Source organism: Archocentrus centrarchus, chromosome 22 (genome assembly GCF_007364275.1).
Source record: "Archocentrus centrarchus isolate MPI-CPG fArcCen1 chromosome 22, fArcCen1, whole genome shotgun sequence".
Lineage (NCBI taxonomy): Eukaryota > Metazoa > Chordata > Actinopteri > Cichliformes > Cichlidae > Archocentrus > Archocentrus centrarchus.
The window spans coordinates 26,676,405-26,704,209 of NC_044367.1; the positions used below are offsets into that span (position 1 = coordinate 26,676,405).

Sequence of the window (27,805 nt, forward strand, 5' to 3'; positions counted from 1 at the left end):
TATATATATATCACAAAACCTGACAGAAAAACAAGAAAGGAAACAAAAGATCACAGATGCTGGAAAAAGGTAAACCTCTGAAGATCACATCATCATTTTTTCACTAGAAGGAGAAAGCAGCTGAAACTGGCCTGCTGAGATGTGCTCACTCCTCTCCTCAATAAAATGTTAAAAAATACACATAAAAATGTACACAGTAATTAATCATTCAAATGTGTTTCTTTGAATTTCTCTGAATTTTCAGTTATTGATTATTTATTTGCCAATTTAACTTCCCATCTATTTAACAACTTATTTGAGCAGTTGGGGTCATAGTGATGTCACCGTTATGATCCCGTGTCATTCACTAAAATAGAAAATATATCTGTTCCTTTTATAAATCACAGAGACGATATTATATGCAGCGAGGGTTTAGTTCACAGAAAATGAGAAACAAGCTTTTGAAGCATCTTCTCGATGACGTCTGCCTCCATCTTTCAGTTGTGTTAAGTGTACATGGAAACGTACATCCACTGAAAATAAGAGAGCGAGATTATTTATGAATAACATTAAAGTACGACCATTTAAACTAATGAAGAGGTATAATTAGATTTTTCTTTCCTCTGCTTTATCAGCATTACTTTATTACCTCTGACTCCTTAAGCTTAATGGATTTTCCATCAGAGAGCTGTTTGAAGATTTCTGTTGAACATCACACAGATTAAAGCTTAATCAAATGTTTTCAGCTGAAAAACGTTTCATTCTCACTGCAGGAGATTTATTTATTTATCTACATCTGCTGCCACCGTTTGTCCCTCTCGGCTTCACTTACTCTTCATGCAGTCCAAGCGAGTCATGAGACTGATGAAGCTCTCCAGTGACATGTGTCCAGAGGAGGCGCCGTAGCGCACAGCCATCAGACTGAGTATGTCATCACCAACCCTCAATCCTGACAAACACACACAGTTAGAGTTTATTTTATAGATGAATCCCTTAATGAGGCGGCATAAGATCTCATGTAATTCACAACATTCAACCATCATCACACAGTATTTGACAACACCGTTCAGAAGTGGGCACACAGAAGCTGCCAGGGGTGTGCCACGAGACCTGTGTCACACTGAGAGGCTCGTACCAGCTTTCACCAGCAGTTATTAAAAGTCATGAGGACCTTCTCTCCACATCATTTTACACTCAGTGGTGGCCTATTTCAACTTCATATCAAAATCCTGGAGAACATGGGTCAACAGCTGGACTCGGGCTCATCTAATCCTGCTCTCTGGAATGAAATATGTGTGGAAAAATAATCTTATGCTGCTCCACAGGAGCTGCTCGGGCTTTGGATGTTTTATGGAACGGGCAGTCTAAGGTGAGAGAGGTTCTGTGGGTGAAGCTGTCGGGTCTGGGTGATGCAAAGAAAGCAGGTGTCACAGATAAAGGTGTAGTTGGCCTAACCTTGCAAATGAGGACAACGGGAAACACCTGCATCAGGGTTCGAATGTGATTCGGTATTGAAAACAGCACAAAATTGTTTTTCTGTTAAAACTACGTTCAAATATTCAAAAGTTTACATAGTTTTATATTATATACTGAATCGTTCTCTGATTTACCTGAAGCTACAACTGCATTCCTCAGCTCACTCAGAGACAGCGTTCTTGTTTTTGAAACGTCAGTGAGGAAGAAAATGTCCTGGAAATAGAAGAAAAACAGTGATCGGGAAAGTCCTCCATATCTATATGTCGATATATTAATACGCATGTTCAAGCTGGGTTTCGTTCTCCTTACCTTGTATTTGGTGACTTTGTTCCACAGGTGGACGAATTCCTCACTGTTCAGTTTGCCTGTGATTGATGCCTTAAACCCAACATTAAGGTAGCAAAGGTGCATCTCTTAACCTTTCAGCCGAGTAACAGAAGCGTGCACAGGTTTGCTTATATGTGCACTATTTTTGTGTTATGTAGCTACAGAGATTTGTTTATACTTTTCTACAGTCTAAACAAGAGAAACTATAAAAACTGCAGTGCAGTGTCACATGCATTGTAACAGGATACATCCATTAGAGCGACCATGCTGCGACAGGCATCAAGGCTGAACCCTCCAGATTCTGTGTCTCCTAAATAAAACAGAGTAGAATTAGCAAAGACAGAATAGCATAGCTGTCATCCACAGTATCTAAAAATCATAGACTGCATGTAAAAGCAGTCATCAGCGGACTGTCAAAGCCATTTTCTGTTCCTGAAACCAGACGTGTTAGCTGAGGGGTGAAGCTGACCAAGAAACTGAGGACGCTGCAGTTCTGCAACTTTAACTTTACTTTACTGCACGCTTCATCACTGTTTTTGACTCTAATGTGGAGCAAAGTTTATGTTGCATTAACTCAGACATTAAACCAGCAATACAGACAATAAATTAGGGTCATATTCCCACAGACTTCCATGCAGTTTAACTTCTTTTTGCAAACAAAAAGCACAGTTCAAACCTGGAACCTAAACTACGTGTACAAAAGTACTGGGCCACATGTCAAGGACCTAGCCATGCAGTCTTTAGAAACATTTGTGGAAGAATGGGTCATTCCAGAGAGCTCACTGAACTTGAGCATGGCACTGTAATAGGATGCCACCATTGCAATGAGTCAGTTTGTGAAATGTCTTCCCTCTGAGATATACCACAATCAACTCTAAGTGGTATTTTTGCAAACTGGAAACATTTGGGAACTCACTGACGTGTCAGACTGACTATAACTGCACAGCTCCAAACCTCCTCTGGCATTAACATCAGCACAACAACTGCATGCCGGGAGCTTCACTGCAGGTTTCCATGGCTGAGCAGCTCCTGAAGGTGTAACGTGAAGGTGGCCCAGGACCTTTGTCATTACAGTGTAATGTGCAGTCTTTCAGTTTGAGCTTGACGGAGTTTTTACAGTCCAAACCTTTCAGGACGTTGTCATTGAGAATCCTCTGGAGCTGCTCGGCATCCACTTCTTCATACTGAAAAGTTAATTGATTTGATTTATTACCCTTTTATGCACATACGTGTCTGCAAAGCAGACATGAAGTCATCTGGCCAGTATTAGTAGCAAAAAGTTTTGGGTTTTTTTATTACCTTGTCAGAGTATTGACGGAAGAACGTTTTCTTATTTTCATCCTCCTGAACATTTTTTACCTTTGTGACCTGGTGATTCAACAGTTACAGTCAAGAACACACAAACAGCACCAGAATAAAATGCACACAATTCATTATTTGTTACACACCTTTTCAACTGGCTCATATTTCTGGTGACTAGAATTCTCACTGTGGAAAAAAGACCAATTTATATTACTTATCTCCACAGAAAACAATAATAATGTGTGATATGCAGATTACATTTTAATAATTATTCTGATATATCTTGAGACATTGAGGGTGAGCATACTAGCAAGATGTCTTTGCTTTCGAGTGGATGGTCAGGATGAAGGAGGCTGTCTCATTGGGTTTGAAGGTGGAAGGCACGATCAGGTATTCGCCGGGCTTCAGCGTGAGGAACTCGATCACCTCACGGGCGTTCATGTATTTTTCACTCCGAGCGACGGGCGGCTGGGTGCTGAAGAACGAGGCTGGAAACTTCCCGCTGTGCGCCTTGTACTGAAATTTTTCACAGAGTTATTTCAGCTCTCAGATATCGTATGAAGAAGTTGCTGGAGTGCACACAGACGTGAAAAAGAAAGTACACCATGGTGGTGGAGGGCTGATGATTAGGGTTGGTTTTGCAGCACCTTGCAGTCAGATGTGAGGCCATCAGTCCTGCAGCTAAAGCTTGGCCGAAATGAAGCCATGCAACAGAGCACTGATCCCAAACACAGCAGCAAATCTACAGCAGAACGGCTGAAAAAGAAAGAATCGAGGTGCTGCAGTGGCTCAAAGTCCTGAGATCAACCTGAATGAAGTGCTGCAGGAACCTGAAGAGAGCTGCACATAAACAAATGGCATCAAACTTAAATGAACTGAAGCAACGCTGTAAAATTCCTCCATCGTGATCTGAGTGACCAATAAAGTCACGTAGAAATGATTCCTGAAAGTTCGTGCTGTTAAAGACGGTTTTCCAAGGTATTTAATCATACAGTGCACTTAGTTTTCCACACACTGCTTCTTCATCTTTGCTTAAGTTACGCTAAATATATAATGACATGGTGTATTATATACATATGTGCTGTTGTTCATCTGAGGTTGTATTTACACAATCTTGGAAGACAATATTTTTTTTCCTTAGAACTGAAGGACAGTGTTCTCTCTGATTGTTAACATGAAATGGAATAAACGAGGTTCTTACCTGTTCAGTCACCTTGAAGGACATCAGAGGAAATTTGTTCATGTTGGGAATTAAAAAAGAAAAGCTGCAGTTTAAACATGTGCACAGTCACTGTACGAATGCATGAAGAGAACATGAAACCTGGCTCGATAACACGCACGTCTGCATGATATGACAAAGGGAAATATTTACCGAATATATAAAAAAGCCAATGTGGAGGTTCTGCACCAGACGCCTGTTCCTCTTGTCAGGCTTTTGCATGAGAGAAACCAGAATGTTTTTCTCATCATCCGTCTGCAAATTCTCAGCTACAACCTTAATTCGATACTGCGGGTTTGTCCAGAAACTGTCTGGAAAACAAAGAGGAAAAATAAGCTTTAAATAATAATGTTTGTCCTGGTCACCGCCACAGTAACAAGAAAGAGCTCTGCTGTCTTTAAATGATTTGTCTACACTGGAAGTGTAAAGCGGTTGTGTGTTGTGCTTCAGGATGATGGTGCCTACACTACATTTGCCTAAATTTACAATATTATGTTGGATGCTAGAATATCTGCAAAATGAATTCAATAATTGCCACCAAATTATCAGAAAACTCCACCTGTGTGTTTTTTTTTTAAATGTACATCATTTAAAATCCTAATTTTCTAATTACCTTTGTTGTTTATGCAGCCTCCAGCAGTGGTTCCTGCAACCCATCGGCCTTCATACACACAGGTCTTCCACTGATCGGAGGATTTTCCATCAATGAAATCAGGCTGCAGGCCGCAGATGTCCACATCTGTGTAGAACTTGCAGAGGTCTTCAAAGGTCATCCTGTTAAAATCAGGTGAGTTTTCATTCTTAATTCATTTGGAGATGATAAATATGAAACAGTAAACTTATGAAATCGTGCAGAGTTAACAAAGGAACTATATTACTGCTACCACTGGGTGTAGTTTCCTACTTTTGACCACATTTTCTTACCAAAACTCTCCATCATCGGCCACTGAAAGGCACTTATGACGATCCTCAGAACTCACAGTGCTCCACATGGGCGACCTTAAAGACGGTGATACGGTAACAGAGGAAGCATCGAGTTATTCAAACAATGACTCAGTAAATACAGCTCATCTGAAAGCTGGAACTGGGAAAAAGTGTTCAGAATAAAGAGACAGATTTTTTATTTCTTTTCATCCTTCCTCTCTTAAAGACCAGAACCAGAACCGCCTGAGTTACAGTGCGGCAAATATCACTGAGTATGCTGTGACACAGCAAACGTTTCCTGCCCCAAAACCTTTTAGCTGCTGGAAATAATGTCCACATTTCTAAGAGACGAAATTTAAAGTCTTCATGAAACAGCAACAGGGTCGAGTTTTACTTACAAATCGCTCCAGTCTCCTTTCCACTCCCCTTTGCCCCAAGGATTCCACAAACGCACCAGCCTCACACATTTCCCCTGGCTCAGAAGCTGGAAGCAGACACCAGGAAAATCAGTTATTCAGTACTATGAATGTTGTATTTACCATTAAACGCTCAAAGTTTAGGTTTAAGATGTTTTTAAGTCTCTCCTAAAACTGATCTGCCCAACAAGTCGAGACATTTTTGTTGCTGTTACGCTTCCCACACCACGTACTCTGGAATCATTGTTTTATTATCATACCAAATGTTATCAGAGTTGCTTCCAGCACCAATTGTAATAACCATGTAAGAATAATTTACCTCTATGACACCTGTCACAGTGTAGGCATGGCCTTGGACCAGTCCATTTGGCAAAATGGTGTTAGCAGGAGTTTCCTACAAGCACAAAACATCATCACACACACACAAAAGAGTAACTCCAGATATGATCAGCACATGTTTGGGAAATCACCCTCTCCAAATATAATATATTACATGATAATAATATTAGGTGATAGGGAGAGAAAATTTGATGCTTCAGATTCACATTAATGGTTAAATTTAACTGTTTTTTATAAAATTCCTGCTAAAATAGGACATGTTGATGCATGATTTCTGGTGGGCGTGGCCTAAAGTTCAGTGACCACATCATCTGACTGTACTTTAAGGACCTCTTTTTTTTTTTATCTGCTGAGGGTACCCATGATTCTTTTTGATGTTTTCTAATACCCAGTATTGATTAGGTGGCAATAAAGAAATCTGTGGGATTTGTAAGAAGACGTGATACTGACCTCCTTACTGGACCAAAATCAATGACTGGAGTGAATCCAGGTGGCCTCCCAAAAAGTGGGCGTCGCCCACTCTGTACAAAAATCTGAAAATGAGGCATAAAATTTTCTTTTCCTATCCCCTAACACAGTTATCATGTAATATAGTCACACTTGGAGATGGTGGTTTCCCAACCGTTCTGATTTCATGCTCTTCTTATCTTCTCATCTCATGTTAGCTTCCAGCAAAATTCAGCTTTTTAGGAAATCCTGTAATCTAAGTGTGCGTGTGTGTGTGTGTGTGTGTGTGTGTGTGTGTGTGTGTGTGTGTGTGCGTGTGTGTGTGCGTGTGTGCGTGTGTGTGTGCGTGCAGTGTTGGTCAGTAAGTTTTACTTTGTGATTATGTCAGGAAAACAAATTGCTCTTCCCGTTTTCCCAGCAGAAAATAGTTTTTAGTTGTTTTCAGGGTGGATATTTACACTCTCTTATTTCAAATGTGAGTTTCATTTTATACCTACAGACTTTGTTACAAAGCCCCAAAGCTGCAACATCAAGTGGAGACTGACACCAGAGTTTGCAGAAACTTTAGTTTTATTTTAAATTACTTCACAATGTCAGCTGAAAGTTACAGCTAACCTCAGGCCTGCCTTTATCCACACTTCAGTTGAACCTTTGGATACTTTGGTATAGTCCCATTTTGTGCTCTTTAATGTACTTTTTGCATGTACTATTTACTAATGTAGTATTTCCCAAAATATTAAAATGTTCCCCTGAGCTACTTTGAATGATTCAGGTGAAGCAGTTTATGTATGTCGGGGTTATGATTTGCCGACAGTCTGTTTCTGCAACATGATCTCAACATGACGAGGAAGCGAATCATCATCACGTCATCATTTATCTCCCTGAATAATCTACATGCAGATTCGGTTTTCTCTGCTCACCCCCTGAGCGGTCCCACAGCCCATCAGCGTGTTGGATTTGCCGGCTCTGCACATCAGCCCCCACGCGTCTGCACTGGAGTCCGACAGCTGGATGCACATGTGGACGCCACCGGTGAAGTCCATCATAGCCTCCGAAGGAGTTCCAGAGTTCATGTCGGTGTAGGAGCCACAAACCCTGAGAGACGTGGATAACATTTTTCACAGATCCCGTGAAAATAACTCTGATAAACTGCAGGTTTCTTTACATACTTGGCATAAGCTTTCTCCAGCAGAGCGGGCCAGAACTCATTTGGATCTTTGGAGTGGACGAAGATTAGACTGCGATTGATTGTCGGCAGCTTGTCATCGATGACGACGTCCACCCACTGCCCAAATCTCCAGAACTGCACCGTTAAATATGAAGGCATGATTGTTTTGTGAGTTTATATTATTTCATGTCGTTTGTGAAATCAGAGACAAATGCATTAATTTGACGGTTTCTTCGTATTTACCCTGAAGTGAAAAATCCCACAGTAGTCCTCTTTAAGCGTTTGTTCGAGGGGAACGACTTGCTGAAAGATGTGTTTCTGGAAAGTCAGCGCACCGATTGATGCAAGAAACCAGCAGTTTCCTTAAAAAAATACAAACAAATCAGAATCATCAGAGAAACAGGCAGGCACAAGGGCAAAAATATTATGAACGAAGAAATGGCCCCACCGAGTATTCCCTGACCAAAGTCGAATCTGGAGAAGCCGTCGACAACAAAATCAGCATTAGGAGCGATTTGCTGCAAAAGAGAAAGTCGGTTAAACTTTGCAAAGATTTGAGGAGTTAATCTATCGCAGCCACTCTCAGACTTTAGACCCAGTTTGAAATGTGAAAATCTTCTGTAGCCCTCGAGTCACAGCAGAAATTTATCACAACAGAAACTGAAAAAAAAAAACTGATTCGTTTTTTGTTTTTAATCTTCTAAAGATTTATTTGACTCTCCGCTGACAGCTTTTGACTAATGATGAGATATTTTTTAAAAAGTTCAGGATTAAAAATAGGACAGAAAAGAATAATAGTTCTAATTTTAATTTTTTAAACCTGTTGCTTTGATTCTATTTAAAATGTGAATATTTTCTGGTATTTTTAAACTACATTACAAACTCCTGGACAAAAAAAAATTTATTAGACAAATTTATTCAATTTTGAAACCTTTGTCAAAGCATTTAATTCTTTCTTTCTTTCTTTCTTTCTTTCTTTCTTTATTTCTTTCAAATGTCTTTTTATTGATTACTGGAAATATATTGACAGATACAATACAAAGCCATGTGTAGTAATCAAATTTTTAACAGATTTTAACCCACAACCAAAACCCCAGACAGCAGACACACCCACACAAAACTAAACTGAGGTACAATATAGATATAACATTTGCTCAAAGTAAAAAAACAAAAACAAAAACAAAACAAAACAAAACAAACAAAAACAGATGAATAATGGCATCTAGGATAACCTTAAGATGATAAAATATATTATCCACAAATATGTATAAAAGGAAAATAATAATAGTAATTATTAAAATAAAAAAATAAAAGGGGGGGGGGGGGGGGGCTACTCAGAGACAATAGTAGTAGATTTCTCATAGACTGTCAAGAAGGGGCGCCAAACTTTATAAAATCTATTTTCATGACCTCGGACAGTGAATGTTATCTTTTCTAAGTCCATACACAACATAATATCCCTTATCCAGTGTGAATGAGAAGGGGGAGCTGGATCCTTCCACCTTAATAAGATAGCTCTCCTGGATGAAAGATGAAAATGAGAGCATTCTTTGTTTGAAACGTGGTAAATCCAGTTCTGGGGCAACTCCAAAGATGGCAGACAAGGGGTTCGGCTCAATCTTACAGAGCAAAACTTCAGATATAGTATAGTATGAAAGACTAAAGCATTTAATTCTATAACGTGTTATGAGAATGAAATGAAATTATTATCATTTAATTATATAAGTGCATTTTAAGGATTAAGAGGATTAGGATTAAGATGTGCAGAAATTCAAAGACGGTTAAATTATATTTAATTAATTGTATTTAATTATATATTTTCATTTTCATATTTTCATCTATTTCATTTTTATTATAAAATAAAGTAATTTATTAATATGTGTGTGTATTTATTGTAAATTACGTGAAAATGGATGGATGGAAATCGCCTTTAAAGTCTCGCCTGCAGTATCATTATAGCCCACCAGGGGGTGTGGTTGACACCTTGGGAAGTTGATCCAGCGCATCACTAAACTTAGAATCAAATTTTTTTACACTGAAACCACATCTGGTCACCAGTTATTTGTTCTGATTAACTAGAGCAGATTCTAATCTCACAAATATTCCCATTTAAGAGAACTCCACTGCCTCCTCTTAATGTTGAAAATAAAACAGTATATAAATACAGAAGCTTTACAAACACTATTAAAGTGGGTTTATTGTCAAAGAGAATGAAAAACATTTTACTCAGGACCACAATGGTGCAATGTCCATCTGACGTCATTCATATTTGGTGTTACGGCTCTTGGACTTTTTATGCATATCTAAGCGCTTACACTAAAAGCATGAGACATGGAGAGACTGAGGACATGTGAGACTTCAGGGATTCCAGCTGTTATGCAGCTGTTGGACATAAGCTTTAGTCACAGCCACTAGAGGCCATTGTTAAAGTGACAGTTTCCCTTCTGCATGGATTTACTGTGGGCGACACCAGCTTAAAATCAGTGGGGGAAAAAAAAAGTTTTTTAGTAATGTTAAAATGATAGAAAAAAAAATTTAAACTAAACTAAATGAATAGTTTGTTTGGCTGTTTAGTTTGTAAAGTCTATTTTGTTTTAGGCAACCAGTGTTTTTGTACTCTGTGAACTCTGTGAACTCAGAGTAAGGTTTATTTGTCACATGCACAGTTATACACAGTACTACGCACAATGAAATATTTTTTGTACCCGCAGCCGATAGTAAGCAGTAAAAATATATAATGTGCAGTTAAATCCTCTCTGAACACTCACTGCTGGTCTTAGCCACTCCACACGTGCCAGGTCAGCGGGCTTCAGTATCCCTTGGCCGATGGAGTTTGAGTCTGGGGGGAACAAGTCATCGAGGTACCTCACCCCGTTGATCAGACAGAACTTTTTCAGACTCACGAAGTCTTGATTGAAGAACTTCTCAGGGTTGGTGGGGGTCCCGTGTCCGTTTTGCTTGTGACGAGCCGCCAAAATGTTCCGACAGGCACCAGGAGGAGGCATGGCTGCAGTGTTTGTGTCTGTTTCCAAGAACTTTTGCAGGTAAATTAGATAATAATAAACCAAATGGTAATAAAGAGCAATGTAAGGGCAGCAGTAACATACAATTATTCTTTAAATGCACTCCACACACCACGAGGATCATAATCAGTCTTCACATAAAAAACAGTCAACTAACTCTGTTGGTAAGGTAACTGAGGTACTGAAACTGAAACCAATAATATTTGTCATTATTGGCAATATTACATGCAAATATCACATCATTTAACATGATACAGCTATAATTGTGTCTTTGGACCATTGTAGGCTAAACAAATATTTTCCAGAGGAGGAAGAAATGTTATTTCTAGCTAATTATTAAACAATTAACAATTAATTAATGAGAAGAAATATATTTACTAAAATTAAAGTGTTAAGTTTTAGAGAAATAATCAAAAATTAATGAATATTAGTTCAGTTAGATTACTCCACTGTGCAAAGTAACAGTCTAAAGCGGCACAGGTGCAGCACCCGCTCTAACTCAACGTTTGCCATCGTGGGTCGCCGAATTAAATCGAGATGACAACAAAAATGAAATTGTATATAAAAAATAAATAAATTAAAACAAGGAAATGACGGAAACTGCAGGACAACTAGAAACGTAGATGAAATGTCCGTGGTAATAATAAAAATTAAAAAAGACTAAAACTAACACTGAAACTAATAAAAACTAAAGAAAATAGAAACTCATTAGAACTATAATAACTCTGATTTGAGTCATTCTTCCTAAAAAGGAGGCTCTTACCTCACAGGCTCAGGAGGGAGAAATGTGCTCAGGTTGAGCAGCTCTGCAGGTTGAGAGCGGACCAGCTTCAGTCTTTATATAATGCACACAAACTCCAACGTCTGCCAGGTGGGTGACAGTTACTATGCTCCTTACCTCTATATGCAAATTATAATTAAACAAACTCTGCCCCTTTCCTTGGAAGTACCCTGAAACCCGTGGAGTCGGTTTAAGAGATGTTTCCATAACAGTGACATTAGTTGGTTCTTTGCTTCGTCAGCATGAATCCAAATAACCAGAAAGCTTTTTCTTTTCGCTTTCAGAGCATGAGCAGATTTCTTCAGAGGGAATAATCCCCAATCCTGGAAAAGAGAGTTTGTTTAAACAAAGTTGGCATTCGGTGCATTTTTGGATGCTTCGAGCGTCTCTGCTTGTTAGGACTTGTAACTAAACTGCAGATTTTGTCACAAAAATCTGCCTCTAAGCTGTGTGAATTTTCATATTTAAAATATTTACTCATATAAAAAGCTGACACTCTTAAATGCTCACTGTCTGTTATCTAATGTAGGTGCACATAACTGTAAGGGCAGCTGCAGAGCTGATGCACAGGAGTACAACTTTGTTATAATGCAGTAAAAGATAGACATTTACTGATATATTTAAATATTCATATTAGAGGACAGGCTGACTGTTGAAGCTCCTCTAAGCTCTGAACTCGGAAACAAGTTGCAAAATTAAGATTGACTCCATAACCAACTCTGTCCTCAGAGACCCCATTTTAAAGTTTCCAGCTTTACAGTAGAAATAGTGAATAAATAAGCAGTTTTTTGTCATTCAGATGAATGACAGCATATGACAAATTACACTGTTATTCACTGAATGACAGCTGAGCCAAAATGCTGAAGCTGTGTGTGAAAAGGAGCTTGTGCCACCTTTAGTAGCAATCATCATCATTTTCTGCGAGACTTCATCGGTCTCTCACATCATAGGAGCGAAATTTTGGCCCACTCTTCCTTACAAAGTTGCTTCAGTTCATTGAGTTTTTCACAGAAAATAAATCACTGCTTCCTGTAACTGTGATTATTCTCCCCCTCAGACCATCTATTTCCTTGGAAGTGAGAGCTGAATGAGTGATAATCATTTGCTTGTTTTCACATGTCCTGCTGAGCAAACAGGTTCCAGAAAACTGGATGTGTATCCTCAGTGGGAACAAACACAGTAAAAAAAAAAGGAGAGTCAAAAGAAGCAGAAATCAAAACAGATCTGCAGACATTATAAATGACAACAAATACTGTTAGTCATGTGAAGTTAACAACTTGTATACACCTTGGATATTGTAACAGTCTGAAGTCTCGAAGTTGCATCATTAGTGCTTCATTTGAGTGAACATTACAGCTTTGTTAACAATCTAATGCTTCTCAAGATGCACCTTGTTATATGTAACAATCATGGTGGTGCGTCTAACCTCATTACTAATTTTTTCTCTTGATGTCGTTGCCCACTCAAACAAACCTCAGCAGAAATTAAACCATCATTCGAATGATAATAAACCAAGTTTAACTTATAATCTAATTTTCCTCCAAATAATTCTTGTTATCCACCTTTCTGGGATAATGAAGCCTGTTTGTTCCTCTCCCATTGGCCAGCCTTACTCTTGGTTTCCTTTACAGGTGTCAGCTGTTACCTAACATATGGAACATCTTTACATATATACTGTATACATTATCCAAATGTTCAGTTTGGCTTTTACAATACCTAAATAATAAATATATTTTTACACAATTAATTTATGCAAATAAGGCAAAATGATATCCTAGAAATAAGAATGTCCTATTCCTAGAATTTTATATTAGCACCATATATTAGGTGTTCAACCAGGACACCCTAGGTCACAGGTCGATGACCAATTTTGTAATCGTATCAGATCTGCGGCCGCGTGTTTTGGACACTCGGGTGAGGAGAAGAGCTGAGCTGTCAACTGATCGCCACCTCGTGGTGAGTTGGATCAGCTGGTGGGGAGGATGCTGGACAGACCCGGTGCACCTAAACGTATTGTGAGGCTGTGCTGGGAATGCCTGGTAGAGGCCCCAGTCTGTGAGATCTTCAACTCCAACCTCCAGCAGAACTTCGACTGCATTCTGAGGGAGGCCAAGGACAATGAGGGGTGGATGAGATTCGCCCTGAGTTCCTGATGGCTCTGGATGTTGGTTGACATGCCTCTATAACATTGTGTGGATATCTGGGGTGGTAACATCATTTCTGTTTATAATTTTTATGGATAGAATTTCTAGGTCTAGCCAACTGGCAGAAGGCGTCTGCCTTGTTGGCCTCATCAAGAAACTCATCTCTGCTCTTTGCAGATTTCCATTTGTGTATTGTTGTTTTATTCTTCCATGTTCAGCAATTTTAAAGTGCTCTACAAATAAATTGGCTTGGCTTGGCTTGGCTTGGCTTGGATGGATGGATGGATGGATGGATGGATGGATGGATGGATGGATGGATGGATGGATGGATGGATGGATGGATGGATGGATGGATCATTTCATTGCATTGTGCAATGACACAGATATTTTATCTTAAATTTGTTAAATATGTGCATATTTGTCATTTTTGAGACCTGGATCATTCCATCTCAAATAATCAAAGTTTAAAAATATTTTCGCCTCAACAATCTTCAGAGTTGCAGAGTTTGATGATACATACCATAAAAAAGTTTATATAACAAAGTTTTTATGCAAATCGGAGATGGTTGAGCAGAAGGCCCGTGTGACCCCGTAATCTTTTCAGCTCAGTTCATTTAAGACGAGTCTTGTGGAACAAGACGTGCAAACCTAAAAATTCTAAAGGGTTGTAAGGTAGTTTGCATTTGTCTTTGAACAAACACTACATGTAGTCACACGCTGCAGAACCAACAATCATTGCACATGACGTGAAAAAATGATTTAAACTGATATTCAACTCTGCTTTTCTTTGCTGCAGACTATTATTGGCTGCTTGACGAGTCAGTGGTACCAGAACATATTTTATATTGTTTTAGCCAAGAAAAATACAGGAGAAGACTTTTAAAACCTATTTTCAAGAGAAGGTAAAAAGTATTGTTAAAGTCACCATGAACTAAAAGAAAAGATTTTCTTCCTTTTCTCAGCTCCTTCTGGGAGCAGGTGCCTCAGCTCAGGATAAGAAAAGGAGAGCAGAGCTTCCAAAGGAAGCAGTAAGCGTCGGAGCATTTCCTCACAAAGGGATCGGTGTACTCCCAGACTTTTTGTTGCTTTTAAATCTGTGTAATCACAGATTCTGGATATGCTGTGTGCATGTTTTACCATGTTCAGTCTAACCGCCTCCATATGTTGTGTTAAGCTGGCAAAGCAAAATAGTGAACTTATTTACTTTGTTGCCTCTGTTGTGCGATAGCATCACTGCATGCACCACCTTCACAGATCAATGTGACCCTCAGAGGTGTCCTGTTAAAACTTGTCTCGAAGAAAAAAGGGCTGACGCTCTTTATGTATGTGCAATACAGCAATCTGCAAAGATGAACAAAGAGTGCAGAAAGTGAAGGAAGCAGTTCAGTGCTGGCATCTCTAAGGCCGAAATCACCATACTGCCTAGAAAATAATGGGTTTTATTGAATAAAAAAAAACTGGGTAATGTAAGCTCCCTATCAAGTCAGGAGAAAAAGGAGAATAAGAGGTAGAAAAAAAAATACTGATTTGAAGCGGCCTGTGGACTCTAACAGGAAAAGACCCCAGAAAACCTGCACTTCAAGTGTTGTTTTCACTTATTTAATTGTATATTTTTAGCCCAATAACTAAAGTACTGACTGAATGTGATGTGCTGCTGTATTTATACAGAGAAACTAGACAGTTTATCTCCATGTTTGACACAGTAACAGCACTGCTGCAGATAATGAGAAAATAGAGAAATTAAAGGTTTTTGTGACTTTAGCTCACCGGCAGTGCTTGAGACTGATTATCTGTATGAGAACATTATGGATATAACTAATGTTATCATAGTTTGCATGTTCACTGAAGAGTCCACCAAATAGTTTCATTCAGCTTTGGTAACTTCTGGCTCCAAAAACCAAAAAGGCCTAAAACCAGTGTCAGTAAAACCAGTGTGTCCATCATTTAGACTGTCTATAATATTTCATCATTAGTCACAACTGGAAACACTTTCTCTCCTTTATGCCACTGAAACTCACCAGCACTCAGGTCACCTCTAAATCCTTTTGTTTGGCTCTTCCCTGCAGCAGCTGCTGCTGAAAGATTTGACAGATAAGAATGACAAACATGCGCGTTCATATGCAAAGTTCTTGAGAAGCGCACGCTGTGAACAGTAACAGACAAACAGATGTTCACATACTTCTTGTGATACCAGCCTCCATGTAAACCTGAGCAAGTTGTACCATGTATGAGGGGGCAACAGTGTTCTCGAGTTAAAGTGAAAGTTTGTGGGTGTTTAAAGAATTTAAAAGTTAAATTTAAAGGTTAAAAAAAGGGGAAAAGGAAAAAAAAAACAAGAATTTCTTATTCTCAAAAAAACCCAAAAACGGGCTTTTTTGAAACCCCGACTGCTGCCCCGTGAGCAAATCAGCTGCAGTCGACAAGTTTGTCTAACACTGAAAATTTGAAACATTTAATTAAAAATCACTATGTTCTAAACCTAGAAATAATATGTTCATTTGTATGAGCATATGATAAAAGCTGGCATATTTTAGCTGCTATCTTGTGAGTTCAGGTTCATTTTAGGACCTGGTTTAAAATGTTTTTCCTGCAGGTTAAAATATTTCCAAACGACTTCTTCTGTTTTTCTTACGTTCAAAATAAGAATTTTATGGTTAGAAAAGATTAAAGAAGAAAAAGGAAAAAACGCAGGTTTAACTTGTAACTTATTTATATTTACACACACTGCAGTCGACTGTTGCAGGTGTCGTGTGAAAATGAAAGTTATTGAAGGTGAAAAACTAAACCGGGCTTGTTTCGCAGTCAAATGTGAGGCAGCTAAAGCCGGGCCCGAACTATGAAACGTGTTTAGCTGACACTTACAGTAACAACAAGCAGACTCTTGTGATCGAATGTAATTGATTAATGGAGCGATCACAGCGTGACCCTGCTTGTCTCCAGATTCCTCGTTATTTAGTTAGAAAGTGTTTCAGTTCGTGACTGACAGTGCCTGCGCTTCATAACTGAGAGCTCCTAAAATTTGAAGTCAGTAAAGACCGTGGGCTCTCAAACAAAAAGTACAAAGCATGATATTTCAAATTTTTTCTTATATTTATATTGTTTATGTTTATGTCATTTAAAATGTCACTTTAAACTTCCTGAGTGATCAGGTGATGATGTAATGAAACAGTTTCCAGTCGAGCTGGTACCATTTCTCTGTAAAGGGTTCCCAGAAGCTACCTTTCATCTCTGCCTGCGAGCAACAAACTGTAAATTGGCCGTGCCAGAAAAGCATTTACAGGCTGTTGACTTTGGAGGCCATTTGTTTTTCCTCATTGTTTCTCTCTCTTGGTTGAGAGGTGTCTGTGAAGGCATCTGAACTGTAAGGTACAAAATTACTTGGAGACCGAGACATTCCTTCAGTAGCCAGTGGAGGGCAGTGAAGGACCTGATGGTGATCGTGCAGAGAAGCTTTAGGACCTAAAATCATACACTGAGCAGCCCCTCATTTACCTGAAATGATGCGATGATGTTGTTGAGGAAATGCGATTTGTATTCAAATATTTTAAGGTCACAGATGATCTGAAAATACTGGCATGTACTCCATCAGTGAGCTGTCGCCCCCTTTGTGCCAGCTCACTGATGCTTTTATCTCCCACAGGTTTGACTTTTGCAGTGCACTTTATTCTGCTATCAGCAACTGCGGCTGCTTCAAAATGTTGCTTCGATTTTAACGCCTTGAATGCTGTGGATCTGCGATCTGCTGGCTGGTTTCCCAGTAGTGACATCGGGTCATTTCCTGGCTTTTTAAAAAAAAAACAGGCTCACAAAGTTACTGAAAAATGAGGAATATTAAATTTTGAATGAATATATATATAAAATTTAAAAAAGATATATATATATATATATATATATATATAGATATATATATATATATATAGATATAGATATATGAGTAAACTAAACCTTAATCAGCACCATTTTTCTAGGAATTTCAAGTACCGGCCTTTTTATCCCTGATGCTTCCAGATGGTGCTTCCCAGGCCTGTACCATACCATTAGTACCTGCAGGAATGGTTGTGGCTGAGTGATGAGGACTCCCTGGTGTACACTGGCAGTACTTGGAGTTCTGCCTGCTTACTTTTTGTTCTACCAGAGCAGAGAATCTTTTAGAAATGGTTTTATACTTTGATCTATGCCTCAGCCTTTCAGGAGAGGTCCTCGGACTTCATCTGTTTGATTTTGCCCTGACCTCATGTACAGGGTGCCAGACTAAACTTTCATGCCCAATCAACTGGACTCCAGTCAAGTTCTTAAGCAAAGTAAACAGGATACAGCTGACTCACAGTTTTTAGTCCCACAGCAAAGCACATTTTTACTTTATCTTGATGAGCTGTTAATAGTCATCTTTAACTGAGAGAAGCTACCAGGACATAGTGTCCATCCATCCATCCATTCATTCTCTTCTGCTTTTCCTGTTCAGGGTCGCCGGGGGACCGGAGCCTATCTCAGCTGTCACAGGGCGAGAGGCAGGGTACACCCTGTACAGGTCGCCAGCCTGTCGCAGGGCTAACACAGAAAGACAGACAACCATTCACACCTATGGGAAATTTAGATTCACCAGTTAACCTAACCCCACTCACTGCATGTTTTTGGACTGTGTACAAATGATGATTTAATGTTAAGATGAGACACTTTGTTGTACTTGTTTGTGACAGTATTTTCTGCTCTGGAATCACCCTCTGCACAAACGCCAGCGCAGTCATTAACCTGATAATAAAATCTCGTTAGATAAACATGTAAGAATCGGTCTGTAGGGCTTTCTTTAAAGTCGACACTATTTAACTGCCCCTGTGCACTCAGAGGGTGGAGAAATGTCTAACTCAGCTTCCTGTGATTGTAGTTGGGGCACTTCCTGCATTTAAACAAATACAGGAAATGTCTGTATTCATACACTTTTCTTTGGCACTTGCCCTCCAAAACACTACTGGCCTTGAACACGCAAAGGCCGTAATCATGAGTTATCTAAATTGTCATTTTTGAAAGGTTTTGAACAATTTATTAAAGTTTGTGTATTAAAGCTCATATTGTGAGGCAGGCAGGAGAGGCACACAAATCAAATCAATAGTGACACTTTTATGTCTGCATAACAGGAGGAAGATTACAAGCTAATAAATCCTGATGGTTTAAGGTGATTGCAATATTAACTTTCATAAGTAATGAAGTGAAGGTCAGCTGTGGCAGCAGAGTTGCAAAGGTCACAGGTTCACTCCCTGTAGCAGCTATTGTGTCCGTACACAGCAGCTATTTGTAATGGCAAAGTGCCCCCCCCCAAAAGAATCTGACTCCTGCATGTTCATGCATTGTAAGGCATCACAATTCAGGGAGTCTGCTCGAAAAGCTGAACTCTGCTGGGGCCGGAGACATCTGGAGAACCAGTCAAAACACCGCGGAGCCTGTCATTGTTTTCTTCTTCAAAACGGAACTGGTCAGCATGGGAGTAAGAAAGAGCTACGAACTGCTGCTAAACATAATTTCCGTCTTTAGTTTTCTAAACAGGATACCGGAGCCTGAACGCTGCTTTGAGACCCGCTCCACTTGTTCTTTGGCTCCGAATGGGCAACCACATATTGGACTCTTTTTACCCTTAAACTCCCGGGGAGCCTTTGGATATCAAACATTTTGTTGCTCTTCATGGCAGTTATGTTGTGGTTTCTTCTCCTGCAGGTCATCAACGGCTTCGAACATTTATCGGGGGCTAAACATGAAACGCTGTGCACCTCTAACACCTGCTTCACCGCACATATGAAGAAGGTGGATTTTTACAGGGCCAAAAGAGACTGTGAAAACAATGGAGGATATTTGATGTCAATAAGAGACCGACAAGAGGAGGATGTGCTGCACTCGCTTCTCTCATCAATAGAAGGTCAAAGCCGAGAGAGGGTGCTGAAATTCTGGATCGGATTAAAACTGAGAAAAACTGAGTGTGTACTTGCCAAAAAGGCTCTCCGAGGGTTTAAGTGGGTATCAGGAGAAAAGGAGTCCCACTACTCCAACTGGAAAGAAGAACCCACCCCCACATGCTTAGCAGAGAGATGTGTACACGTTAATTACAACTTTTCAGGTGAGGATCACCTGAAGTGGGTTGCTGCACCTTGCAGAAAACATAAGGCTTTTTATGCATGCATGTTTTATTTTAAGGGGATGTGCAAACCTTTGGCTCTGCTCGGGTCTGGAAAAATAACTTACACACTACCTTTCTCAGAACACCCGCCAAGAAGTCAAATGAAGGCATTTCCACACGGAACATTAGCTGAAATTGAATGTGGTGATCCGCAGTATCACTTCTCTGTGTGCAAACTTGATGGCCATGACTACAGGTGGACCAACCTGGGCCCCTTTTGCAAAACAGGAAAGCGAAGTTGTGAAATCAGCCACGGTGGGTGTGAACATTTGTGCCATCAGGATGCAGATGAAGTTCGATGCTCTTGCAGAGAAGGTTATGAACTGGAAAAGGACGGACTCAGCTGCAGGATAAAAGACCTGTGCGGTCCTGACACCTGCGAGCATCAGTGTGTGATGAGCGAGTCGGGGTATTTCTGCAAATGTCCAGAAGGCTTCGAGCTACATGAAAACCAGCACAACTGCACTGACATTAACGAGTGCCAATCACAGGCCTGTAAGGACGGCATCTGCATAAACACTCAGGGCAGTTACACGTGTGCCTGTAAAAGCGGCTATGAAATGGTCGATGGCGGATGTAGGGATGTGGATGAGTGTGCACACAGAAAATGTGAGCACATCTGCTTGAACACCATCGGCTCGTTCTCTTGTTATTGCAAGGACGGCTTTACTTTATCCGAGGATGGTCATTCCTGTGAAGACGTCAACGAATGTGTGAATAACAGCTGTTCAGCGGCCGAGTTCGAATGTGTAAATACTGTCGGAAGCTTCACGTGCACCCACCTGAGAAACTTCAACCCAGAGGACGACGGAACCACTCGTGCTCCACGCGTGACCTTTACACTGTCTACCTCATCAGATGACGCAGTTGATGAGGAAACCCAAGAAAACTTCACAGAGTCTTTAACCAGAACTACAGTCGAGCTCCAGCACCAGTCCCCTCGAACAGATTCGCCCAGTCCGGCCCTGGCGAACGCTACAAACGAGGATCGGCTGAGCAACACGACCGCGACCACGAGTTTTGCCAAAACGATCAATTCCAAGGTGATAATCTGCGTACTCGGGTCGGTCATTCCTCTTGTCGTGTTGGTCGCAGTGACTCTGTTTATTGCAATTTATCGATGCAGTCGCTCCAAAAAAGAAGTGAAGAAGAACGCCACCGCGGACGGCTACTGCTGGGTGTCCTCTGGGCTGGATCCACGTTTAGAGAAACTGTATGAGTCCATTTTGACTGATGACCCATGACCTTTTAGTGGCAGAAAAGACTCACTGAAGATTTATTATGTTTATTTGTGCAAACTCTTGTGATTACACTACATATGATCATGGAAGTGCACGATCTGTGGGAGGTGCTGGAGTGGTAAAAGTCCTGTTAGGGAGGGGGTATTGTAAATATCTTTAACTGAAAGAGACCTACCAGGATATAGTGTAAATGTTAAGATCAGATACTTTTGTTTCTTTCTTTGAAACAATAGATGTGTTTGAGGAATGTGTATATAATCCTGTTATTACCTCCTGGCCTGAAAACGTGTCTTCTTGAGGTGAAAACTGAGGATGTTTAGTTTTTATTATTACCACAGAAAATAATCATTAGATCATTTAATTAAGTAAAATCTGACCCGTGCCCCCAATAAAACAAAATGTACTTAAAACATCAAAGTAAAAGTACTTAAGAGAGGCTTCTGTTGCTATTGTTACTGATGCATTAAAATGTTGGTGGTACTTTGTTGTCTGAGCTGGTTGAAGTATAACTTAATCTAAAAGTATAAAGTACAGTAACATGTAAATACTCCAGAGCGTATACCTCACAGCTGTTCTGAAGAACTTAAAGGTACTTTTTGAAAAAATGTGTGTTTAAAGCTTCTGCAGTAAAACTCACAAAAGTGCTGGTTGGGGTGGCCAGTGTCACTCAAATTTTAAGGGGAAATGCTGCCACCTAGTGGTAACATGTTTTACAAAAAGTACCTTTAAGTGAATGCATTTTATTTCTGTCAGTGCCACGTTTTGTATTTGTACACACCAGCAGAAGAGTCGTGTTGGTGTAAATTCATATCTTCCATATCACAGTATAAAATCATGTACATCATGTAAAAATAGGATCCTGACTTTTAACTAAAACTACTGTAAATAAACTGTTTGCTTGATTGTTTTTAACTAGAAATATTTGGACTGTGTTGTCTGTTACATCTAGCTCACCTGTGTGGGCGTTATCATATACCGCCGGCCTCATGCCACAATCACAGTCTATCAATGACACACACACACACACACACACACACACACACACACACACACACACACACACACACACACACACACTTTTATGCCACAGCTGCCCGAACAATTACAAAATCATCTTTTTACGTTTCGTTAAATGGTCAAATCAGCTGTATGCGAAGGCTCTTATATGATTATATTTTTAATGCTTAATATAATAATTGCTGTTATCTATATAAACAACAGTAAAGCACATTCCTACGTTTATTTTTAAGATGCCAAATTACAGTTATTCACCTCGATACATGAACAGAAAAAAAAGTTTTAGTTTTGAATGTTATGGCTCAAATTTGGGTATAAAAACATGGATTCACTTTATTTGCCTAATAAACAACAGTATAATTTTTAGTTTATAACAGGTTTTTGACAGGTTTCTAAAATATTTATACTTCTATAATATATTGTCTTTAATGACACGTGGTCTAATAAATGTGTACTTAAGAATCTCGTGCATCCAGCATTCCTGTTTGTTGCCATTGGTGCCGCTTCAGGAAAAACAAAGCACTTGAGTTTTATCTCATTTCCTCCCGGAGGGACCCGTGTCCGGAGTGGACCAAAGGCTGGAAATTCCCCATAACTTAAGTCAGCTTACATTTTAAATTCTGCAGCACGAGACAGCATGGCCGGCTCGCAAATGAGAGCGCCTGTGCTTATAACGAGCTTTATTATTCTGATGGTTTCTCTGACGGGTGCTAAAGGATCCAGCATGAAGCAGTCCAGCCACTGCAGGGCTGTTTGTACTGACGGTGGCAAGAATGACTGCATAACTCTGAACCAGGACAAAGTGGATTTAAAAACAGCTAAAGACAACTGCCAGGCCTTCAAAGGAGAACTTCTGGAGTTTCAGTCTAAGACTGATAAGAGCTTGTTTGACATTTTGAGTCGGGGACTGTTTGGAAACTACTGGATCGGGCTGCATTTACCTGCTGGCGCCTGCAGCAACCTCTCAGCTCCACTGAGAGGCTATAAGTGGGTATCTGGTGAGAAGGGCAGCAGCTTTATTCCATCCTGGGATAAAAGCGCTGAACTCTGCTCTCCACATTGTGTATCACTTACAGGTGATCAAAAGTGGACAGAGCAACTGTGTTCGGATATTATTGATGGGTTTCTGTGCAAAACTAAGCTTGAGGACGCATGCCGGGGACAAGAGGTGTCACACCCAACAGTTTTTCAGAGTTCTAAAGACTGTTCAAGCGGTCCTTGTGAGCATGACTGCAAGAAAGTACAGGGAGGTTACACGTGCTCTTGTTTTCATCAATACATCCCAGACAGCAAAAACCCCAAGATGTGCAAACTGCACTGTGCACAGCAGAGATGCCCTGCTATAAATGACATGGGCTACTATCTCTGTCCTGACGGCTTTCTAAAGGTCGAGTCAGAAGAAGGCAACTTTTGTGAGGACGTTGATGAATGTGACATGAGGCCTGACATTAACTGTAACTGTAAGAACACTTACGGGAGTTTTGAGTGCTCTTGTAGGGAAGGATTTGTTCTTAAAGATCAAGTCAAATGCATCAAATTTAAGGACAGTGAAGATCTGGTCAGCACCACTCTTGCTGTTGTAGCATTTGTTAAACCGCCCACCCAAAACAACACGCTGAAGGCGTCCTCTGCTCCTGCGGCCCGCTTTCTGTGGCTTTGGATCGTGGCTGCTGTGGCTGTTATTGCTTCTGTTTTCACGATCTGGTTTTATGTAGTTAAGCGTCGGCGGCAAAGAGAAAGCTCTAATCAACAGTCTTCTGTTAATGTTCCTGTGGGCAACATTGAGTGTTAACTATGGTTAGAAGTGACTGGTTCCTCTGACTCTTCACAGTTTACAGTAGACTGGACCAAAAAAAGGTATCATCCAATCATCTAATCATGATGTTGACCTGTTCTCGTATCAACCTCAGCTCATACACACGTTTCCAAATGTGTGGTGGAGTGTTAGGCAGCTCCTGCCATGAAAACTGGGCCTATTTAGTGATTTAATGGTGGACTCAGGAACACGAACCATCTCCTTCAAGCATTTATTTGACATTTCTTTTTTAACTCAGTGGGCATTCATCATGTAGATCTTAGATTTTGACGGTGAATATTCAGGCATGGCTCACATCGCTGAAAAGCTCTAAATGTTTGAGTCAAAGTAGCTCTGACTCAAAGCTCCGGTTACTGACGGGCCACCGGGTCTGCTAACTCTCAGCTCCAGCCAGGTTTCCTTTAATATTAGCCTCAAGATTCACTAATGTGAATACGTCAGCCTACTGTGGCTGATGTATGCTGTATGAATTATGCTCAAATTTGTGTGTTTTTAGTCTAAAAGGATGTGCTTGTTCATATTTGTGAATTTGATGAAGAGCCTTATTTATACATAAATGCAGGTATTTGCATTTTTCATACTGTGGGAAACACGAAAGCTGAGAGTTCATTTTTGTACATGAAAAATCTTAACAGTTATCGTTTTATGGGGTTTACAATATTGTGTTACTAATTGCAAAGCAAAAATAAAGAAAACCTAATGAGTTGTTAATATAACGGGATGTAAAATGATGCAAAGTATTTACAAAGTAACCACACACACGCTTCAGCTCCTACAGACTTACAGAAAGTGTAAATGCATCACTGACCTTTTTCTATAATTATTCATATTTGTGCATTTAACTGTTTGTGAAATGAGGTTTGACATGCATATAGTTTTATTTCAGCTGCTTTTTAAAAGTATTTTGATGGTGATTTATGTGTTGAGTTCAGGGAGTTAAAGTCTGAATGAAGTCAGACCTGCTCTTGTAGCGCCACCTACTGTCCTGCAGGACAAAGTGCTGAGGAGCTTCAGAACTGCAGCTTTAACAAACTACTGAAATCAGCTCCTGTGAGCTGTGACTGTAATTTGGGAACTTACAGCTTGTTCCAGCAGGGAGCGACTTTCAGAAAGACAGCTGGCTGGAAAATTTATGAAAAAAAATTGAAGAAATTACTCAGAGCTGTAGTTCTAATTATAAAATTTCATTATTAACACCCGTGTTCAAATATGGAAACATTATATTGAATCATTTCAATAATTTTTTTAATCATTGATCAGAAATATAATGAGTAATAAGTTCAGCAGGACTGCCTTCTATCACTTAAAAATAGATTTTAAAAGGTGGAAATTTCTTATCTCACACCGACTCGCACTGAAACTGGTCCACACATTCATATGAAGTACGTTAGACTCCAAATCAGCAGCAGGACGACTTCAGCAGCCAGAGTCCGTACACGTGCATGGAAATTTGACCTTATTAGATCTAAGTCTGCTCAGAGTGCTTTCAGTTACTGTGGGGTCATCAAGCTCAGGTCAGCAACTAATCGGAAGGTTGGTAGTTTGATCCCTGGCTGCTCCAGTCTGCACGCCAAAGTGTCCTCGGGCAAGATACTGAACGTTAGATAGAAAGGATGTAGGTGAAGAAAGAAGTGTGTGAATGAAACATGTATAAAATCGCTTTGAGTGCTCCGAGTTACTGCTGCTGCTCTGAGGTCAGTTACAACTTTAAACCATTTTATTCTCACAGGCCTGCACATAATAACTGTGTGTGTGTGTGTGTGTGTGTGTGTGTGTGTGTGTGTGTGTGTGTGTGTGTGTGTGTGTGTGTGTGTGTGTGTGTGTGTGTGTGTGTATAAATGGTTTCTTATGTGAAATGAACATTTCTGTATTTTGATCGATAAATTTCCCATCTTGTGTTTTGCTTTAAATTTTATTTAAATATGTTTCTATACAAAACTTAGGCTGTTTACACTCCCTGGCCATATTATTAGGTACACTGCTTGTTAACACAAATACCTAAAGAGCCAGTCAAATGTCTGCCACTAAATGCATTTATGCATGCAGACATAGTTAAGGCAACCTGCTGAAGTTCAAGCTGAGCACCAGAATGGGGAATAATGGTGGTTTAAGTGACTTTGAACGTGGCGTGGTTGTTGGTCAACAAGGCAACAGAAACTCTAATAACCACTTGTTACAACCGAGATATGCAGAAGAGCATCTCCGGACGCACAGCGCACTGAACCTTGAAGCAGATGGGCCACAGCAGCAGAAGACCACACCAGGTGCCACTCCTGTCAGGTAGGAAGAGGAACCTGAGACTACAGTTTGCACAGGCTCACCAAAACTGGACCACAGAAAACTGGAAAAACACTTTCCGATCTGATGAGTCTCAATTTCTGCTGCAACTTTTGGGTCAAAATTTGGAGAAAACAGCAGGAAAGTATGAATCCATCCTGCCTTGTATCAGCTGGTGCTGGTGGTGTAATGGTGTGGGGGATATTTTCCTGGCACACTTTGAGTCCCTTAGTACCAACTGTTCAAACTATGTAAACGCCACAACCTACCTGAGTATCATTGCTGAGCCTGTCCATCCCTCGATGACCACAGTGTACCCATCTTCTGATGGCTGCTTCCAGCAGGATGACACACCGTGTCACAAAAACTCAGATCATCTCCAACTGGACCAAAATCTCTGAGGAAGGTTTCCAGCAACTTGAATTAAAGCAGCTCTGAAGGCAAAATGGGTCCAATCCAGTACCAGCAAGGTGCACCTAATAAAATAAAATAAATAACTTTTTTTTAAACATCCTTTTAATATGTGACCTCATCTTGCCCATAAGTTGAGTCTAACAAAAAGTTGTAATCTGCATGTATAGCAGTAAAGTTTGGCTCTGTTCAGCTGTCGGCATCAATTACAGTCATACTGAAGATAATATGTTTCAGACTTTCATCTGTGCCGCCATCTGACTAATCTCTGAACTTCGCAACGCTCGCTTCCTGTTTCATGTTGCAACAGCAGTACTGGTGACAAACTTTTTAAGAGAAACAATGATTTATTTTAGCCACACATTCAGCTTTTGCCTGAAATTACATCTGACCAACATGAGTAAACCCGCTGTGTCACTGATCCTTAAATTCACACTGACAAACACCCAGTGATCTATTCAAACTCTGATCACCACCCAGTGCTCGTCCTTTAAACATGACAAATTAAAGGAAAACCCAAACCCCTGACCCCCCCCACACTGAGGGGATCTGGTCACTCTGGGGTGCAATTTGCTGCCATAATTTAGGTCCACCTATCCTCTCAGAAAGGAAGACGATTTAAAAATAATACAAAGTTGTTCTAAGGGACCGCCTTTATTTTATAATTACCCATTTCTACCCAGTTTGGCACTGATGCATTACATATTTTGCTCTCCACCACCATCTTCGCAACACCAAATGAAGCAATGCTTTTTGGCAGACTAGTGCAAAGTGGTGCATTACAGGTGCACTCATCTGTCAGTCCTCTAGGCAATGCTTTGTTTTCTTGCCAAACCCTGCTCGGGCCGAATTACATAACTATGTCTCAGCCATATGCACATAGATAAGCTCCACAGTCTGGATGTTTGAATATAAGCGTGTATGTGTGACCAAGCAAGAGCAAAAGAAGTAGTGCAGTTTGATAAAACCGGGGGTTACAAACCTTACCCAGCCAGCGCCGGTTGTAGCTGACATGACCTCACGTCTACCAGCAAATACGGGTCCTAAATCAGCCAATCACGGCAGGAGGAGTTCACTCGTTTGGGAGGGAAGTGTACTTATCTCGTTGCCTTTCATGCATGGCAAAAAAAAGGAGAAAGTCCTGAGATAATTTCATACCATGCATTTTCATGCCAAATGTATTATTACCATTCACATTATCACATGTATGATTACATGTCTGCTTTTGTCTTTTTAGCTGTGCGCTGCACTGTGCGCCTCATTGTTAAAAAATGGCATTATCGTGATTTTTACTTAGCAAAATCTCAGTGTTTCGAAAGTAACGCGTCTAAACAG

General features: G+C 40.1%; 3 protein-coding genes across 4 annotated transcripts; 2 read left to right on the forward strand and 1 right to left on the reverse strand.

Moving 5' to 3' along the window:
• On the reverse strand, positions 1-27,488 carry LOC115772597 (calpain-1 catalytic subunit-like). Of its 2 annotated transcripts, none has more exons than XM_030718945.1 (24): positions 27,458-27,488; positions 26,329-26,535; positions 11,384-11,724; positions 10,366-10,619; positions 8,046-8,115; positions 7,841-7,959; positions 7,599-7,732; positions 7,350-7,524; positions 5,963-6,037; positions 5,626-5,711; positions 5,228-5,302; positions 4,917-5,077; positions 4,457-4,614; positions 4,286-4,297; positions 3,392-3,600; positions 3,231-3,270; positions 3,082-3,150; positions 2,909-2,966; positions 2,031-2,092; positions 1,765-1,833; positions 1,590-1,668; positions 812-928; positions 629-681; positions 1-512 (listed from the first exon to the last, which is right to left on the reverse strand). In XM_030718945.1, the coding sequence occupies exons 4-24, from the start codon at positions 10,600-10,602 to the stop codon at positions 486-488; spliced, it is 2,085 nt and encodes a 694-aa protein (XP_030574805.1). In that variant the 5' UTR covers positions 10,603-10,619; positions 11,384-11,724; positions 26,329-26,535; positions 27,458-27,488; the 3' UTR covers positions 1-485. The 2 variants fall into 2 exon arrangements, with proteins under 2 accessions (XP_030574805.1, XP_030574803.1); XM_030718943.1 differs by having other exon boundaries at positions 10,366-10,632.
• Positions 18,942-21,856, forward strand: cd93 (CD93 molecule). The gene has a single exon (XM_030718946.1). It carries the CDS (start codon positions 19,219-19,221, stop codon positions 20,950-20,952), a length of 1,734 nt encoding a protein of 577 aa, XP_030574806.1. The 5' UTR covers positions 18,942-19,218; the 3' UTR covers positions 20,953-21,856.
• LOC115772599 (complement component C1q receptor-like) lies at positions 22,601-24,424 on the forward strand. Its single transcript, XM_030718947.1, has one exon. The coding sequence runs from the start codon at positions 22,604-22,606 to the stop codon at positions 23,756-23,758; it is 1,155 nt and encodes a 384-aa protein (XP_030574807.1). The 5' UTR covers positions 22,601-22,603; the 3' UTR covers positions 23,759-24,424.
• Positions 27,489-27,805: the final 317 nt, after the last annotated feature.

Coding starts and splice junctions, on each gene's coding strand:
- LOC115772597 (XM_030718945.1), bottom strand. CDS start 10,602: ATGCCTCCTCCTGGTGCCTGTCGGAACATTTTGGCGGCTCGTCACAAG. Junction 4,615..4,916: donor AGGCTGCATAAACAACAAAG/GTAATTAGAAAA, acceptor TTTGTTTTCCAG/ACAGTTTCTGGACAAACCCG. Junction 682..811: donor TCGCTTGGACTGCATGAAGA/GTAAGTGAAGCC, acceptor GATGTTCAACAG/AAATCTTCAAACAGCTCTCT.
- cd93 (XM_030718946.1), top strand. CDS start 19,219: ATGGCAGTTATGTTGTGGTTTCTTCTCCTGCAGGTCATCAACGGCTTC.
- LOC115772599 (XM_030718947.1), top strand. CDS start 22,604: ATGGCCGGCTCGCAAATGAGAGCGCCTGTGCTTATAACGAGCTTTATT.